Consider the following 20,205-nt stretch of genomic DNA (forward strand, 5'->3'; position numbering starts at 1 on the left):
TGTTTAAAATTAAGAGTTTAAATGTCATTGAAGGGTGTCAAATGTTATCTTTTAATGAACGATACATCATATTTACGAACTGTGTTTTCAAGTTTGAATTTATTAAAGTATACCTTGAAATCAACATTAATTTATTCATTTTTTTGACACCTTTCAAAATAAATAAGTGTACTAATGGACATGAGCAAATATATATTTTATCAAGTTATTTAACGTAGATAATACGCAAATTATTACAGTGGATCACTTAACCTGTGATATTTATATGACTTCATTAGGGTAGTTATCTCTAAAAATACAGTTTCAAAAAGAATTATCATCTATATACAGATCATATATGATGGGACTGAGCGTAAACCTTGAACCACAATCCACATTTACAGTCCATAGGATTGTAAAGTAATCTGTAAGTGATCTGAAACAAATTCCACCTTCCAATCCGTCTTGTACAAGTGAAAAGGTCGGGTCGCCCAACGTTAACATATTCTGCATTTTTAGGGGATTTATTTATTGAATGTTATTTTACAACATTCGTCAGAAAATGCATTAATTCTAGATAAAATATAGACATAAGGAAGTTAAGTTTTGATCAGTTTCTTTTTTCAATCAGTGTATTAGTTCCATTATTTAAAAAAAATTGTTGTGAATTCGTGATAAATTAGAGTACAATTAAGAAAGCTTATAAACTTATTCAGCGCATGCTTAGGTATTCATGTTATACGATAGTCTTACAAAGGAGAGAGAGAGAGAGAGAGAGAGAGAATGCGTACAGGCAGATCAAAACAAAACAAACAAAATAAATTATATACACCCCCCCCCCCCCTCCCCCGGTCTCAACCTCGGAAACACTAAAAAGAAGGGCATATTTCTCATTCATGAAGTCAACCCTACTTTAATTTCCACTTGGACCAGCAAAATCTTTCCCGCCTGTTCCGCACTTCTCAATGAGCGAAGTTATGTAAGTCGCGGGCATGTTAATTTAAGGAAGGAGTCTTTTCTGGTTTTCGACTTGTCAAACGTAAATTTGATTAATTGTTCATTAATTCAAGATGAAAGGAAACTGAAATAATATATTTTTCTTTCTTTTTTACTATCAGACAACTTGGCATAGAAAAAGTAATCGATGCTTAGAATCTAACAAGGACTATATTTTTTGTGCAATATTGGCGTAGGAAAATATCACGTTTCGCAATTCAGAATTGCTGCAGATTAATGAGTCTGTTTTAGCATTTTAAAAACAATAACATTAATGTTGGATTTTTTTTTGTAATGTGAACTAATGATACGATACTTGGGTTTCAGAGTATGTTTTTAAAATATAAGTTGTCTATCAAATTACATTTTATAAGCTTTTTAAAGCGCCCATTCTATACATTGATTTTTGTGAGAAAAAAAATCACTAGAATAAGTCTTTCTCTCTTATTAAATAGTCAATATACTAGCTTTTATGTCAAGTTATATCTTTATACAAAGTCTTCATAATACATAAAAATCAGAAATATTTATTACTGGAAGCATAAAAAATAATCAAAATTTCTTCAAAATTTAAGAAAATTAGAGGAAATGCGGGCTAAGCAATATCAATTTTAGTATAAATATTTATTCCAATTTAGTGGTATAAGCTGATAGAAATTTATTTAAAAAATAAGTGTAGCCCTTTGTAGTTCTGTAGACATTTGTTTAAGATTTGAAGATTCTATTCTATTTACTTATACACTTATTTTTATCATCCTTTACGTTGAAAAAAAGGTATACTCTGTCCCGAGTTTTTGCTTCCACCTCTTTTTGCTTGATATTTCGATAATCATAGATACCTTTGTGCTCAAACTACGTTCATCCACTAATATGAAAAAATGTCCAGATTATCTGTTTTGAAACGCCCCTTCGACCGCTTCAGGTTTCAATACACATCCCAAAATAGAAAGTCTACGGGGATTTTCCATTGCATCAGACATTAATAAGCCCGGATGATAACGTTGAAAAATTGCGTGATGTATCTTGAGTACTTCCGAGAAAAGATGTAAACATTTCCCATTATAAATCTCCGTAAGAAATTTGTTTTCGTTCCTGTGAACTTAATTATGATTAAAAAATGATAACTGTTCAATAAAGATATCTTGGATATATTTTAACTGTATTTCTTTCACATGTATGTGTATTTTTATTAAAAATCATCAAAAAGTGATGGAAGTAATAACTTGGGACAGACTATAGTGACCTTGACCTGACCTTTATGCGGAAACAAAAAGGTCAAATTTGATTAAACGTATAGAATCACTGGTAATCGCTATGTAAACAAAGCTTTTGTTTACATTTTGAATGTTGAAGTGAAAATTCCAGTTTTAGACTTCAAATGCATGCGTTAATCGCTGGGAACTGTTTATTTATGCTTAAAATGAATAAGAAGATAGACAAATCAGCTTGAAAAAGATTTTTACTGGTATATTGAACCTATGTAAACAAAAACAGGGCACGAGCATTGTTTACACGACGAAGAATTGTGAGCTCTGTATCTTGCTTAAAACTCATCGACTGGCACCCAAATTGCATTTGATCATTAAAAATACATTCCTTAAGCATTGCAAATAATAAAAACAGAAAAATAAAATTTGACCAAAATCGTGACCATGCCCCTTTATCATTGCTGCGGTTCAATGTCGTCGACTGGTTATAAAGAACAACAATGTTACAAGTTGTGATATTAATTTGCTAGCATCCTCAGAATGAAGATTTTAAACAGTTGAAATCGTAACCCCAGGTCAATACTGGGGCCCCAAAGGGGTTCAAAGTTCAACAAAGAACCAATGGGGAAAACGTTTTTAAAAATCTTCCTCTCAAATACCACAATGCTATAATTTATTCCCGGACTAATATGGAGACCCCAAGAGGGGCCCAAAGTTCAACATATAATTTCAATGAGAAAATGTTTTAAAATCTTCTCTGAAAATATACAATGCTACATTTAGTGATATCATTTTGTAAGCATCCTCTGGCCTCATATCTTCATATGAAGATCACAGTGACTTTCCTTTACTTTTCATAAATATTTATAATGAGTTCGTTTTCCCATTTTGTTAAATTTGATACGTTGAGGCCAGGGATAATAAGATTGGTCTGTTTATGTATAGTTGATCTTATGATCATGAAATGTGAGATGTGATGTCCAAAATGAACGCCTCATTTTAAATATTGTTTTTATGTATTTTCAATTCTTGGAACATATGAGAATTAGTGTGATCGAGATACAAGACCTGTTGCACAGGTGAGCGATGTGGCCCATTGGCCTCTTGTTTGCTATTTTTAATTGTTGCTTTATTTGTTGCCATAGAATTTGTTTCGTGGGCCTTGTAATTCAATACTCACACAGCTCGTGTTTTAGATTCACTGGAAGTACATGACAGCGCCCCAGGGCTAAAACAATCACGATTGCTACTGAGAATGACATGGAATATGATGACCACAACAAGCTGTTATATCAATATGACTATCTGCATATTTCATGTGTCTCGTAAACTTATTTTTTAAAAAAGGTTAAAACTGATTTCACGATTTTTACTATGAAAAGGATGACGCAGGTAAAAAACTTTCAGCATGTCTCTATTTCCTTAATATACATCAACTTTGATATTTATACATGTAATGTTGACATTTTAGCTGGGGTTTTCTCGATTGATATAATGAGAATTATTTTAATTGACAATCGATTTTCACTTTTCAAAATAATTTGTTCTGTCATTAATCATCTTCAAATGTCATTGAGGTGTAGAATTAATGCACATCACTCTATTTAGAAACAGACGATGGTAATTCAGTTGTAGGCCGTCTCAATTCCAGTAGAGTTCTCCATGATTTATTCACAAAGGGATGTGAAATTTGACGGCGAAACCTGCATTGCATATAGTTTTGTTTCGTAGAAAATACAAATGATGCAGTTGTCAGCAAGATCTAATTTAAAGTTTATTGTTAACAATTGTTCTAATATTGCTTATCGTGTAAAATTTTATCGAACGCATCTATTTTCAGTGCTGAATTAAATTTTCCAATTACAGCCTTTAGATGTAGCCGATTCATGCTTTTACAGATCTATTGAGAGTACATATATATCGAATTCTGGTCGATCGTGGGGTATAAAAAGTGTATAGAAAGAATTTTCAACCTATTTATGATAGTGATAGTGAGCTATTTTACGGATGTTTCAAATTAATCGTAGGGATAAAAAATGTGTCATTATAATCGGGGGGGGGGGGGGGGGGCCAGAAATATATTTTGCGGAATTAGTATCAAAGGAAAGTAGTACATACGAAAAGAATTCACTTTTTAAAGTAGATTTTGTTGCATTGGCCATGCGAGCGATGTGGCACATGACTTGTTCTACTTGATCTACATCACATGTACCATGAATATATGTTTCTAATTAACTGAAAAAGGTGGGGTGCTATCACTGTTACAGCTAATAATTCTTTTGATACAAGAACAAATGAACATCTATATAGAACGAAATAAAGAAAAACATCCACTTACTGCACAAAAAATTAAGTCATGTGGAGTTATTTTCTTTTTTGCACGCGTTTTAATGAAAAGTATTGTTCTTTGTCTTAAAATTATAAAACAGAATTGTATGTGGCTGATGGTGTCGTTAACATATATTTACATGATTAATTTGGCTGAAATAATTTAAAACATTTGCTTCTCATAAACCTAAAACGTACGTATATATAGCAAACAAGGTATTTATCATATTAAAACAACAAAAAAGAAAAAGGACGAATAAGATGTGTTCAGTTTTATGATTTGGACAAAATTTAAAGGACTCGACAATATTATATATAAAGTGTCCTCAACAGGTTCACCTGTTTACCAATTTGCATTTGTGTTCAGTTATATTATTACTCTATATTAATTTAGTATATTTTCAATGACAGATTCGGGATATAAATAACAGCCGACTAGAGTATGTGTGTGGATAAATTATGTTATGTTAAGATGATGTTAAATTAAAAAAAAAAAACAACAACATAAAAATAACGAGAGAATAACATACAATAGTGAATACAGCTTACGTAGAACTGTATACGTATGATATTTAGCGTCTACGAAATTTAGCGAATGTTTTATCATGATCAGCTGCTTGGCATGAATAATATTTTGTGCAGGTAAATTATCTATGCATGTCGTTATGCTAGCGGAAGAGGCTTTCCGATAAAACGATGAATAGAATAAACAGTCAAATGTAATACGTTCATAGTATTCAGTATATCACTCCATTACGTTAGTCACAAGTAAAAAATCGGCCGTGTGGATCCGGCGATGAAAAACGGCTTCCGCTTCCGTTGCTTTCCATTCGTCACCCTTGTCTACCTTCAACCTGCTGGTAACATCAAATGAGTTATATTGACATCTGAAGATAAATAATTGGATACTTACATATCTATTAGTGGCTATAGCAGACAAGCCTCATTGAATGTTGGAGTTGAGTTATATCCCAAGGTCAAAGGGCCATTGATTTACTAGGCACGCAATGAACAGGTGTTACAGGCATGCAGATTATCAGTTGGAATTCGGAAATAACAAATTAATTATCAAACATGTTTGTGTGTACTTATCAATAATTTGCCCATTTGTGTAAAGTGCGAATACTACACAAGTATGTACTTTAGGCTTTTAATATTGAAAACTCGGAAGTCACACGATCTTTATTACTTTGTTTGTACATCCTGACACCATTTTCAAAATGAAAACTAGACGCACGGCAAGTTTCCTTTGACGATAGGGTGATAAATTGTAGTGTATGGAGATGAAACTCCATAATTTCTTGCGCAAAAGACATCGATTTATTGCAAATTAATACTTCATTAATAGTTTTGTTTCAATTGATTAATCTAAAATTTGCATTTTAAACAAAGAACAGGGGCGTACATATGGCGTTGCATATCCCCCACTCGGAGCAATGAAGACGAAAGAATTTCAATTCAAGTTAGAATATTAATTTTTGACTTGTTTGAATCGTTTTCATTAAAAATTTCACGGTGAAAGTCAATATTGTGCTTTCATTCTATAAACACGACAGGTATTGATTTCCAAATTAAGCTGCACATCGTTTTTTGCCTAAATCTTGGATCATTCACTGTTCTTAATTGCAAAATTAGGTATGAATGGGTCCTGACTCCATCCTGACTCCATTAAATTTATTCACCCGTATTCTAATGTGTCAACGTAGCTCACTATGATAGGCGGAGGCTCGTTGCACATCCTTCTCCATGGAGAGGGTATTCGAATCGTATAGACGGCGTTTTATTTTTAATTCATTTGCCTTCAAGTAAATCGTGTTTTGCTTTTTTATTGATTATGAGAAAAATATCTAATACTATTTATATAATGACAACAATTACGTAATGTTCATGTTCTGTACATACAATGTCGGATAAAAATAGAGCTAACACAAATATGAGACCATGCTGTAATGCTAAGAAAGCATCAAATTAAACAAAGGAGATAAGTACCAAGTACATGTATTATTGTATATTATTTATTTGTCAAAGAATGCAGCTCTAAATTATACATGTACATCTACTGATGCACAGTTTCAAACGTAAAGATTTTTTATATGTTCATATGCCATTTCAAAATCCCGGATACGGGGGGATTTTTCAGGCCTTGTACGCTCTTGTCCTTTCTGACATCAAGTTCCGTCTATGTCAGTGAATGTTAATACTTCATAGATGTCTTATATAATTTTTTGTCTGGTTTAAAACAATGCTATCTAAAAAGAGTTCTGCACAAGAAACCATCCGAATATTTTAATGTTTACTCTAAGGGTAATATAAATATGTTTCTGTGTTATTGACACTGTTGTCTTTTATATTTCATAACCATTTTTAAAAATAAAATTTTGGAATGTAAGTGTATTTACTTTTTCCATGCGCTCGATCTGTTTGTATACTTTTACTTTGAGTTTTCATAAATATAACAAGTCCATTCATCAAAACTCAACTTTTGACAATTTACATTAGTTATTTTCCTAATCGCTTAATCAACACAACGTTTTGGTGCAGTGCTATTCCAAAATTGCAAATACAAATATAAACACATGTACATAAAAATTAATCATCCTTCTTATGAATTATTAGAACTGTGTGTAGAAAATGTAAACAAGCGGTTTTTGTTTGTTTTGCCAAGTACACACGTAATATCATTAATTAATCCAGTCAGAGGGCGATAGTTCGGAAGTTACTAGAAGTCAACACATTTCACGTCAGTAATTTGAATGATTTTACGATCCCGTCCAAATAGCCCTCAGATCATTCACTATCTATCTATCTTGTTTATTGGATTTTAATGATGAATATCATTTAGGAAGATTGAAAGTGTATTCAATGCCAAAAAAAAAAATGCACTTACCCTATACAGGATAATGCCTCTACATGTTTAAGTACCTTCCAGATTTCAATAGTTCAAATAAGAATAGATATAAAAGCTGAATGAAACTCGAGAAGATAATCTTATAATATGTTATATTTTGAATTATTTAATCAATCACAAGAAATATAAAGAGAAAATATTAAAATTTAATGTTTGGGATTAAATTAACCCCCTATCCCAATAGTCCAAACTGAAAAAGAGCATTGGTTTGTTCATTTACCACTCTTCCTGAAAACAGCGTACAAAAGAATGATTGATAAACTAATCTGACATAAATAAGTAAATTAGCGTGTCCATCAACCTATAGTGTGGAATTTAACCTACTGTTTCAGCTACGCTTGATAGTATATGTTTACAATACAAACATTCTCGAGAGGGGTGTAAACAGTACAAAAAAATAAACCCCATACCAGACAACTAACATTTATATCCTTCATGTACGTATTAATGAATATACACTGTACGTCTACGGACATTTAGATTTAACGCCCTATAACTATTTAATTTCTGAAAAATTTATTTACCCCTAAGGAGATTATTACAAATGAATGCAATTAATAAGACGCTGCATTTTAATGGGGGGGGGGGGGGGGGGGGTCAATACTCGACATAATTGTAGTTCATTTATACAAGTAGGTCAGCTGAAAAAAATCGTGGTTTTATATTTTTTTTTAGTTTGACTGTAGATATCACTTAAAGAAGTAACATCGTACATCATTTTAAAGAGGGTAATATTGTAAAAATTTATGTAAACATTCAAAATAGGAAAATAATGTTAATTTCTGCTGTCAATGTGTAAGTCGGTGAGCAGTGTTTTGCACTTAGTGAAAAAGATTTTTAAAATGTTTTGTTTTATCATGTACGTAAACAATTTTTTTTCAAAGACGATGTTAAAATTTGTGTAATATACCGGTAATATAAATTATATAAAACTTTTTTTTTATTTCAACGATGAAGAAATTAAAAACAGAATCAGAATATATGAACTAATTAGAATGACCTACACCCTTCCTTTCATAGAACACACACTATTTATTTTGATGGGTAACAGCATGCACGCAATCTTATACGAAAAAAGAATATTTCTTTTATTCATATCAAACGTTCAAATCAATTTGTTTTCTTATATGATATCAACTGAATTCAATATTTGGTTTGCAGTTCAGAATTTGGTTATCCTAAATTTGAAGAATCGCCGAGCCCTTCAAAGTGGGTTTAGTAATGGCCCAATTAATTATCAACGGACATTATTAATAGCCATGACCTGACAGAAGCCCCAATGGGCAAACCATCTTACATCTCTGTCTGCGGTTTATCACCTTCATAATCCTTCCGAAACAACCCGTGTGTGTTTGAAGTTAAGACGATTTTCGATTTTCTTTTTCTCTTTCTTTTTCTTTTCTCTTTTTTTTTTTTTTTTTGGTTTGAATTTTAAGTGACTGACGACTTCCCACCTCTAGATGATTTGATTGACAGTTGAGGGCAGATTGTAAGGCGTTCGTTCCGATTCGTTAGCTTTCCTTGAGTCAGTCAGAAGTTGACATAAAGTCGGACGTCTGCTCTCCTTCAGTAACAAACGACAACCATGCGTCAGGGAGCTATTACAACGACACTTATTTCGTAAGTTTTTAATTTCTTCACTTTCATTGTTATGATACATGTATATAACCCTCAACCTTTTCCCTTCTTTTTGCTTTACGCTGTACAAAGCATTAGTGTATTTAGCTAGCAAAGCTCCATTCAGTAAATATAAATGAAAACATTTTTTGTTTAAATTTCACCAAAACAAATACTGCAATATATCCATTTTAAACAAATGACAGTCATCAATTTTTCAACTGATATCGGAAAAAAACATCATTTATCAAATTATTTAAGATAAAATTTACACGAGCCAAGGCACAGATGCAAATAATTATCGTTCTATTAATCTTGAAACAAAACTATTTTAAAATGAGATCCCTTTATCAAAAGAAATAATATGCAGAAAGTGTATGAAGTTAACAAATTAAACATATTTATGGATTTTCTTATCCCTAAAAAAAGTTCTCAATAAATTGTCTCTTTTTACAATGAATACATCGCCCTTTCAAGAAAAGGTGAAAAATGTGATAAGTAAATTACACTGTTCCTGTGCATTATATGCCAATAAATTAAACTGAGAAAATGTAACAGACAATTTACTTCCTTAATTACAAACAATACGTTCGGCCACAGGACAGACAGTACAAACACGTTGCTCATGGATAATGGAAAGAACATGGTGAATACAACAATATTCGTTCATGTCAAACATGTATATTAAACGCTTACATCAGGTATAAAAAGTAAAGACTTAGTCGTTGACCTTGCTGCACACCAATGTAACTTGTAAAACCTTTTTACGGACGCATGTTATACATGTAATCCATGCATTTTTCATATTATCTTTCTTCGTTTCTCGTAATTAAATAATCAAGTTATGCATGGAAATTTGCACGAGAATGTCATAAATAATTTGTATTTGAAATTTACGACCTATTTCTACGCTGATCTTAGAGATATAAAGTATAATAGGTTCCTTAAATGATTATTAGAACAAATCATTGATATTTATATATGTAAGGATCAAGCTTAATATTATAATAAATGTTGAAAGCTTTTGATTTACAGAGCATTTTTAAAAGCAGAATTGATTAATTTCTGTTTAAAATCAAATGTGATTTTGAGTGACGGCTTCAAAGGTGATGCGTGTTGAATAACCGAAATCAATTTATCATTGAAATATCGTAAAACCAGGCCAATCTCAAAACTGATTGATAACAGCTAATCGATTGTGATTAAAATCCAGTAGTTATGAAGCATATTTTTATTCATAACAAATTGTGAAGATATCGTGGTTTTGGATCTCTCATGTTGTAAACTTTGAATTTACCAAGTAACAGTAAATACAAAATTGAATTGACAATATGACAACGAATTTACAACATGACAGAACTTTGAATTTAGGAAGATTCTATTAAGCAAATATTCATATCATTGTAATCGTCTTTATAAATCTTTAATAAATCGAACAGAAAAATGACTTAAGGCGGGCGGGGGGTCAACAAGGTAACTATCAAATCTCCCTTAAACGTTTGAAAATGACATTTTTGCACATAAACTGTCATATAGTAAATAAAAAATCTGAACACTTTCCTATATCATTATAGAGAGCTCTTTGTTTAGTGGAGGTTAATATAGCCTAAAAATGGCCACGATCATCTAGTCCTCTTAAACAATGAATGATTGAAGGAGTTAATAAATGTAGCATCGTGTTTAAGTATGCATAAATTTGTTCATTCAATTTTACATGCAGGTCTTATTCAACAGACTACATTCATTCATGTTTTTACGTAATTGTTCTTTGTAAACATATTAATGTCAACCGGCGACTAAACCTGCTCATTCATTTTAAATTTCAATTCATTTTGGTTTTTAAAAATTAAAACACAACATTGGACATGTCGATTTGTCATTTATTGATTGATGATTGACCACACACAACATGATAAAGGCAACTTCCCGTGACCCCCAGAATGAATGGTGCACACAACCCAGGAAATAAATTAACCTCAAAATGAAAAGTAATTAAAAATGCTCCCCAATGATCAGAAAGCTAATACTGGTGACCTTTACGAAATTTTAAATAATTAGGAATCAAAATTTGTGCATGACAATTGATTACTAATGATTAATATTTTGTAAAGAACACAAGTATCTACATTTATACTCAGACGAGGGAAATTCCTTTAACCGTCAGAGTAAATCGACAAAAGAATACTTAAAGCGTTTGATATTGTGAATTGATGTGTATTGAATACAATGTGTACCCGTTTTATTTTCTATGCAGTAACGTAGTGTGTCAATGTGTAAGTGTCTCCATCTATCTATTTCCGTCATTTTCCACGTGCTGCAAAATTTGCGAAAATGATAATTTTTGTTAACTTTTTTATTTTCGTGAGTAAACTCTTGCTCTAACAGGTGCTTTATTAAGTACACAGTTTTTGCACGTTTTATGATTTTTGCGACTTTCAATGGATCGATTTTAGCGAAAAATAGATCACCGCGAAAATTACTTATTATACGATAGTTAAATGGCAATGATAGCTCTTTAGGGGATAGGGGTTAAAACAATTTTTTGATTGTCTTATTGGATAATATGAATTCTGCACCAGTTTTTATACCTATTAAGTTGTAGAGAAAACCAATTTGTTGTCAATGAAAACCAAAAGCTATGATTATTAATATTGTGAAGACGTAGATTTATTCACCAATTGGCGGTTTAAATGTTATACAGTGGTGTTTTCAAAGCCTTTATTATTTTATTACATATTTGCCTCAAAATACGGTTGTTTTCATCCATTATCTACTTTTGTAGGATTTTTTTTCTCAATGGATTCTATATGCATTATTGTTGTAAAACCCTAAGGTTTGACTAGCCTGATTTTATAGAGAAAAAAATTCAACTGAAGATATTAAAGCAATAAGAACTTTTATAATTTTTGATGATACATTTATAGAATTTTTATCCAACTCGTCATGAGGTTTCTATACCTTGAATAAAAAACCAATATGCAATTCATGATAAATCCTATATATAATGCCAACAAGTTTTATTAAGCGTTGTTCCGTTTAGTTAGTTTGACCATGGTAGCTTCAGTTGCCTAGGTCTGCTGTGTTCTGTCCTGTTAACCAAGTGTTACTGAATTCTGTCATAAAGGTGTCACTTAATTGACCACTGTATGCAGTTTGCCTAGTTCACAACAGAGCTGTTTCGATAAAAATAAAACTCTTAATTTATGTCTTGATATACTGGTACATCATGCAGCCAAAAGGTTAAACGACAAAACAGTCTTGTTACAATTCGCGATCTATGTGATATTGAATCAATCAGGAATAAAACCTCATGCAAAACAACGTCCAAATAAATGGTAAACATGGTGTGTTTCCTTTGTCTTAGATAGAGTTGAGACATCGCACAACAACTAGTATCCAAAAAAAAAAAAAAAAAAAAAAAACTACAATCGTATCAATAATGAACAAAGAACTGATCACGTGATTAAATTGGTAAACTAAGGCAGTCCAAAATTTGCCATTTTTGGAAGCACAGCATTAATGGAACTGCATGATCTCCCATGCAAACTTCTTTTATTGCCTCGTTTACCGTTTAATAAGTAAACATGTACTTTCTAATCAAAAAGAGCAGAACAATGTAGTAAGGGTTATAGTTCTTGTACTTCCTTTCTGAAGTATACACACCTATTCGAACACGAAAGTATTTCAGATTTTAAAAAAAATCACAATATGTAAATCTCGAGTAGTGTGATTTAAAAAAAGTGACAAATACGGACACTGTTATCTATGAATTATTATTGATGGTAAATAGGGGGAAATGCTTGTGGGTCAATATTTCTCATTCTTAAAAAACAGTAAAACAGCGGGTGGTAATGTCCGGTGTGCTTGTGATGTTGAGCTGTTTTCTTATAATCAGTGTCATATCAGTAATATCAGTGTAATATCTGGAGAATTTAAAACAGCACAATAATCTGCAATGTGAAAAGCCCAGATGTTTTTATACACCATTTTTCAAAGATATTTATTGAGTGCTCTTTTTAAATACAACCTTGAAGTGATAATTCATGTGCGCAGTTTTTGTAAACAATGATAGCTCTTGGTCTTCCTTGACAACATTCTTTTAACTCTCTGTAATCTGTCTTTCTTAACTCAAGGCAATACATACTATGTAAATTAATGTGACAAAATTCACATGAATTTAAAACAGATTGCACTTAAAATTACAGAATACACGTCATTTTGATCTACGTAGTTACAGCTTAAAGGCGAAATATATACAAGAAAGAATAAAACCAATATTACAACATAAACTGGAAACGGGACATTTGTACTATATATACATCCGAAAAATAAAATATTTTAAAAACGTAAACAATATTTACAAAATCATTGTTTCGAATTATGTCGGTAAACAAATTATATCAATTCTGTATTAAATGCGGTTTGACCTCATTCCCAGATATTGGTCAATTACAGTAAAATTGAAATGTTCCGGTTACAATCCATGTACAATTGTTTGCACCCCCTTCCTCTAATCGATAGTACATAGACATGTCACTTATTGACGGGGCCTAGACTCGTTACTTCATTGAACTATTTTGATGTCCCTTTTCTTTGGAGCCAGTTAGCCTTAACTGTCATACATAGTAATACATCAATAAAAGGAAAAATAGTTTTGTAGGTAAATGTATGGGTTTGGACAAGGAAACTGTTTGTGGGGTTTGAGGACACTCAGATCACATGAAGACGGATGAGTGGCCATCGATTACTCGGGGATAAGGCACCTGTTACGCATGAGTATAGGCCTGTGTGGTAACAGCAGTCAACCGAAGCCGCTTGATATCCCCAAAGCAGACTTTTATTTTTCCGTTTCGAAATGTTACAAAGTATCTTGTTTACCTTTTCCGTGTATTAGCAACTAGATGGATAGTCTATAAGTACATATTTTTTTTTAATTTACAAGAGTTCAACATGGATGCAATTTTATGAATTAATCAACATATCTTTAGGACTTTGAAACTATTACCTAACTTGCATGATGCATGTAGCAACATTCATCGGAGCTTTAAATTAATGATTATTTTTTTTTTAATTTCAATTACTGTCTTTTAAACAATTAATTACACATGCATGCATTTAATGCGCAGTAGAAAAAAGATATTAAAGTGATGTACCTGTACTTTTGAACAACAACATCTATAGTTCTTCTTGACATAGAATGAGTTTTCATTAAATTGATAACTTGGAATCAAGGTACATGTTGCTATTTGTTATAATAGGGGACATATGTTACAAAATTGATATGATGTTTTTCTTAAATAAATAACTAAGAAATGATATTTACATGCATGTTATTCCAATAAATTAAATGCAATGACCTTGTTATTCTTTGAAACATATTGTGATAGAATGCAGATACATATGTTCACCCCCCCCCCCCCTTCCCAAAAAAAAAAATAATTTCGGAATGTGTTTACTATGAAACATTTTAGATCGTTATTTGACAAGGATAGTTCTATAGTGTGACGTGATAATAAGCATATCGTAAGGCGACACTATAATTTAAGGTCATATTAAGACAATATTATTTTTCTTAAGACGAAGGGTTCTATATAAAAATATGGGAAAATGATATAAAACTAAAATATTTAGATTTTTTCTTCTTTAGATATTTCAAAAAGGTAGATCTGATGGATAATTTGTTGACCATCCAGCCATCTTAATTAATGTTTGGTGCCATAAAAATGGTTGTTCGAGCTATGCATATATACTAAGGCCTTCGTTTTCTTATCATTTCAGGGTATTTTTGGCACATCTATGTGCAGGCCAAAACATTCCCCTTTTTCCATACATGGACCGCGACATGAGGGGAAGAGGCGCACGGCGGTCGTTTACAAACAATGTGTCCTTTAATTCACGGAGACAGCGGACTAATTTTCCTGTGATTCAAAATCGTATACTAGGTAAATCATATTTGAAACATCTAAAATATTTTTCATGAACATAAAGTGTCTATTTTTTTCCGGTGATATGGGTTATATAAATGTTCAGGATGACAGCTCAATAATATTCAAACAAGTCTGACTATAATTTTTGTGACATTGATGGTTTGCACAGTTTCTTCCAGATAACGATTATATACATGTACGTCCATTCTCTTTGTAAAATTTCTCTCTGTGAAAAGATTAAACAGTGTCTTTGAGATTTTTTTATTTTTTGAATTAAATGTTACAATGAACAATCGTGTAGACTTCAGCAAATGATATTATACTTGATATCGGAGTCGTATAATGATACTTGTATATATTCAATTCATCTACATCCAATTCATAATATGACACGTGATTCCTAAATATAAAATGGCACCTCCAATCTGAAATTTTTAGACTAAACATTTAAGGAGAGAATGAAATAATTATATACCCTGGTAGTATGTAAAATAAAATACAACGAATTTCTTCTGATTTTGGTTTTAAAAAAACTTGTTCAAAGAGTGTTTCCGATAAATTGTTATTTTAAATGTTTTTACAGATCCTTGGTGGCCATACTCTACCAGGCAGAGCGCCATCCGTGAAGTGGAGCGACTTCAGCGTATCATAGCAGAAGCGAGAAAAAACAGACCAGTCTACGATTTCAATGGACCACTAGAAAATTTTCTTCCCCTACCAATAGGAGAGAGATTCAAACCTTCACCCTTCAGGGATCCAAGGGCGAATAGACCTCAACTTCCGGTGGGGCCACTCTCACCGGAAATTCGATATGCTGGGGACTTAATACGTGCTAAAGCAGCAGCTGGTTACTATGGTGATAAACCCCTGTTTGATTTATAAACTATAGTTGTGTCGTTTTCTACATGTTGCAATCCACCTGTTGCATAATCTATTTTTTTTACTATAATTTGATGTTATTGGAATAAATCATATTGTATTTATTAAGTTTTCCATTTATTATTTCTCGGGTAACAAATTGCAATTAGTCAAAAATATATCAATTTGTATTACCTCTTTTCCTGTAACCTTGAGGATAAATAATACATCACACACTTAAGTTTGAGAACGATTACAGCGATAAATTAATTACAGCTAGGGGATTGATTGTTCTATCAGGTAAACCAATAGTAAGTGTTAAATCAATCGTGCATATAACACGGTGCATTTAAAGCTGCTTGGTCCGATTTTATATCAAATTTTATGCATGCTTTTAAACGATGGCTATGCTTAGTATATGTATAATAATAGACATTGCAGTAGTTTTACCCGTCAATTATGCCAAATTTCAATGAAGAAAAATACGTACAAAATTTGCTAACAAAACAAACGACATTAAAAGGTACCGCGTTATTTCGCCTCATGTTAAATTTCACCCCTGACGACGAGACGGGTATGGTTATATTACGATTTTGACATCGCTTTAAATAAAGGTCGAAATGATCAGACGAATTACAAATAAACATGTGTACGTTTTGTTCGCTAATATTTCCAAAGTCTGCTTCCTTTACAATCGATGCATAGCATGCGGGTTGAATAACCCCAATCATTCGGGGGACGAAACCAAGCAGTTTCCTTTTCTAAACATTCCCGTGGTGCATTTTGGTTTGTTTTTTTCGTTTGCCCAAAGAGAAATTATTTTTATTTACTTTGAATATTTCTAACTTTGAAAGGAGACTGATTCTGCTGGTGTAAATAGAAGAAAGTCCATAACTTTCTAAGATAAATGATTTGTATGAAAAAAATGTTGATACTGTAATGACTAAAAAATCGGACCAAGCAGCTTTAAGATTAATTGTACTCCAATTCACATTAGCAAATGCGTTTTTGAAAGATTTTCTACCTACAGAAATATATTAAAACTGAAAAAAACCACTTTTGCATAATTAATTTAAATCAACATTAACACTCTGGCATTTTATTCATATCAGGTTTGAGTCACGCATAATGTACAGTATAAAGAGGAATTAAGCCCCCCACCCCACCCCCCCCCCCCCCCCCAAAAAAATGTTTATTTTTGCTGTCGGTTTTTTTTTTTGTTAATGAATTACCGAAAAGCTTTGACGAAAGAAAGTTTTCAAGTTTGAGGATGGCCCCCCTTCCCCTTACCTGGGCAAAATAATAGATCTACACCTGGCAAGGTATTCAAAAAAAGGTTTTAGTATTTATTTTTTTTTTGGGGGGGGGGGGTCTATTTAAAAGTAATATTCGCAATTAAAGAAACTCTATGTAAACCAAAAAAAAAACACTATTAGATAAACATGTACATAAGTTAATGTAAATATAATTGAGACCTCTTTAATGCATTGTACTGCAAATGTTTAATTATGTGTCTGTATTTTACATAAGACTCTTATTTCCACTTTTGAAATATGATCTTAGACGCCATCTGGCATTATATATTTATTGCATGATTGTGAGGGAAATATGAAAATTTATTCCTCTATAAAAAAGATATTTCCTGAAGGCAGCACCCGAAGGAAATAGGACTTTTCTGGGGGAATAAATCTTCATATTTGCCAAACGTTCCTGCAATGAACTGTTTATTATACCAAACGACAGGGGATAATTAAAGACTGCGGAACATGAACTGGCAAGATTGGAAATATACAGCTTACGTCAGTTTCTCTTGTTTGAAATAGGCGGGAACAAATTGACACGGACGTCTGAGAAAACATTGGATTGAAACTGTAGTTATAGGAAAATGTATTTTCAATCCACCTCAGCATTTCTAACTTGCATACTAATGTAAAGCGATCGAAAAACATTTTAATTAGTATCAGAAAAGCGGTTGAAAAACATTTTATTTCATCAATAAGTATATAATCAGCAAATGTGAAAAAATACCAATTCGGAGATATCATACGCAGGGCAAAGCATTGTCCGATGACTTCTTATATGAAACATTTTATATATATTCTATTCTTGGATATAATTTTAATCTTATTAATGGGAACTTTGATTGTTCTTCTCTGTGAATAAACCCTACTTGATATCATACTTGTGACGACTGATTCTCTGAAGTCATCGGACAATGCCTTGCCTTGCGTATTATCTCTCCCGAATTGAGATCTTCTCATATTTGCTGATTATATACTTATTGGTAAAATAATTTTTTTTCAATCACTTTGCTGATACTAGATATAATGTTTTTCGATCGCTTTAATTAACATGTATATAGCAAGTAAGAAATGACGACGTGGATTGAAAATACATTTCCTATAACCACACCAATGTTTTCTCAGACGTCCGTGTCAATTTGTTCCCGCCCATTTCAAATGACTGCAAAAAGTGAAATTGACGTACGCTGTATATTTCCAATCTTGCCAGTTAATGTTCCGCGGTCTTAAAAACATCGGTTTTTAATCGTTTTTTAATTCTACTAAAGCAAAAACGTAGTAAATGTTTACTGGTTTCTTTCTATGACAGTTCCTGATATAAAGGGATTTTAATAGAACTAATCATTTAATTACATCGTATGCCCATCCTCGGGATTTTTCATAAACATAAAATGAAAATTCGAGGGGGTGGGATATGATGAAAAATATGACGATAATAGGGAAATATGAAGTATACAACTTCATATTTCTCTATCATCGTCAATACATGCCCTGGCACGTGATTGTCTAGAACCAATGTGATATATAGAATAATCATATTATTGAGGAATAATAACAGTTATAAATCTAAACAAAAACATATCGTCGTTGTAATTTCATGTTGGTATACTAACGCCCCATGGCCATCTTTGAATATATACGATAGACAATTCAACCATGAAAAACTTTCCTTACTGCCATTGGACAATGACGAACGGTAAACAAGTGAATAGACAATAGTTTACTTGGTGCAAATTTGTTCAGCTCCAAATAAAACTATCGACAGAGTGAATTATGGTATTTCATCGAGAACTTGATCGTATTTTGCGTATTTTGGCCCCATATATTCCAATATCACAGCTTATATATGACTGATGAAAATATTACATTGTTGGTTTGAACATATTTCATTGTCAAAGATATTAATGGAAAATTGAACGGACGTAATAATGTTTCTTTGTGTACTTACACTGTTAATATTCAATATTTAATCATATTGATGCATTTATATAGCAATCTTTAAATCCATATAGTTAGGAATTGCATGCATGTATGCTCCTGGAACATAAACCGTCAGATATACCATAAAATTAAAGACCCAGCATTTATATCAATTATTGATTCGTATGATATCATTTTCCTGTCTGAGTGTTGGCTCGATGTACATATTGATATTGATGATAGTCTCATTCAAGACAAATGCTCATATAAGTGTTTTCCTAGAACGTCATGTAAAGGTGGAGGTTTTACACTTATATACAGAAAAGAGCTGCACAACTTTTTGTGTGTAGAGAATATTGTACATAAATGTATTTTGTGGATCAAGCTAAAAACGGTATTAATGATGACAATACTGACCTGTATATCGGATTTGTGTATATACCACATGAAAACAATGTTTTTACAAGAAAAAGGAAATTCCATGTATGTAACTATTAGAAAGAGAGTCACATGATACAGTTGTAAATAGTTTTGGAAGAAAGCTTTTACAGCTTTGCCGTTCAACTTGTACACGAGTATGTAATTGTCGTACAGTTGGCGACAAAGAAGGTAGATATACATTTTTTAATCATATTGGTGCAAGCGTAAATGATTTTGCGTTAGTTACAGAAAATTACTTTCATATTATTGATTATCTCCAGGTTGACGATTTTAATGAATGGTCTGACCATGCTCGTTTATATTTTCATATATGTGTTAATAGACATGTTATACCTAATGTTGAGAAAAGTAATGCGAATACGCATTTTATTAGAATACGGTGGGATGAATCGTTGTATGATGAAGGAATAGGAATTCAATTGTATGATCATTTACCCGGATAAAGTTTTAGTTTTTTAAAGTAGTTTTTAAAAGTAGAACTAACAAAAAAATGGTGTGAATAATTGTATAGATTCATTTACGCAAGTACTTAATAATATATTTTTACCGCATTGTAGCAAAGAGTTTGTTGTAAATAAAACTAGTAATTATACTCATTGTAAAAGTTATAAAACCTTAGACAACAAACCTTGGTTTGATGAAAAATGTGTAAACCTTCGGAGAATTTATTTACGGAATTTGAAACTGTTTAATAGTGCAAAAACTCATTACAATAGAACTCT

General features: G+C 31.9%; 1 protein-coding gene across 1 annotated transcript; it reads left to right on the forward strand.

Annotated features, from left to right (window-relative positions):
• The first annotated feature begins 8,829 nt into the window (after positions 1-8,829).
• LOC128189621 (uncharacterized) lies at positions 8,830-15,946 on the forward strand. Its single transcript, XM_052861292.1, has 3 exons — positions 8,830-9,039; positions 14,815-14,978; positions 15,547-15,946. The coding sequence occupies exons 1-3, from the start codon at positions 9,005-9,007 to the stop codon at positions 15,843-15,845; spliced, it is 498 nt and encodes a 165-aa protein (XP_052717252.1). The 5' UTR covers positions 8,830-9,004; the 3' UTR covers positions 15,846-15,946.
• Positions 15,947-20,205: the final 4,259 nt, after the last annotated feature.

The sequence above is a fragment of the Crassostrea angulata genome, chromosome 6 (assembly GCF_025612915.1).
Source record: "Crassostrea angulata isolate pt1a10 chromosome 6, ASM2561291v2, whole genome shotgun sequence".
Taxonomy (NCBI): domain Eukaryota; kingdom Metazoa; phylum Mollusca; class Bivalvia; order Ostreida; family Ostreidae; genus Magallana; species Magallana angulata.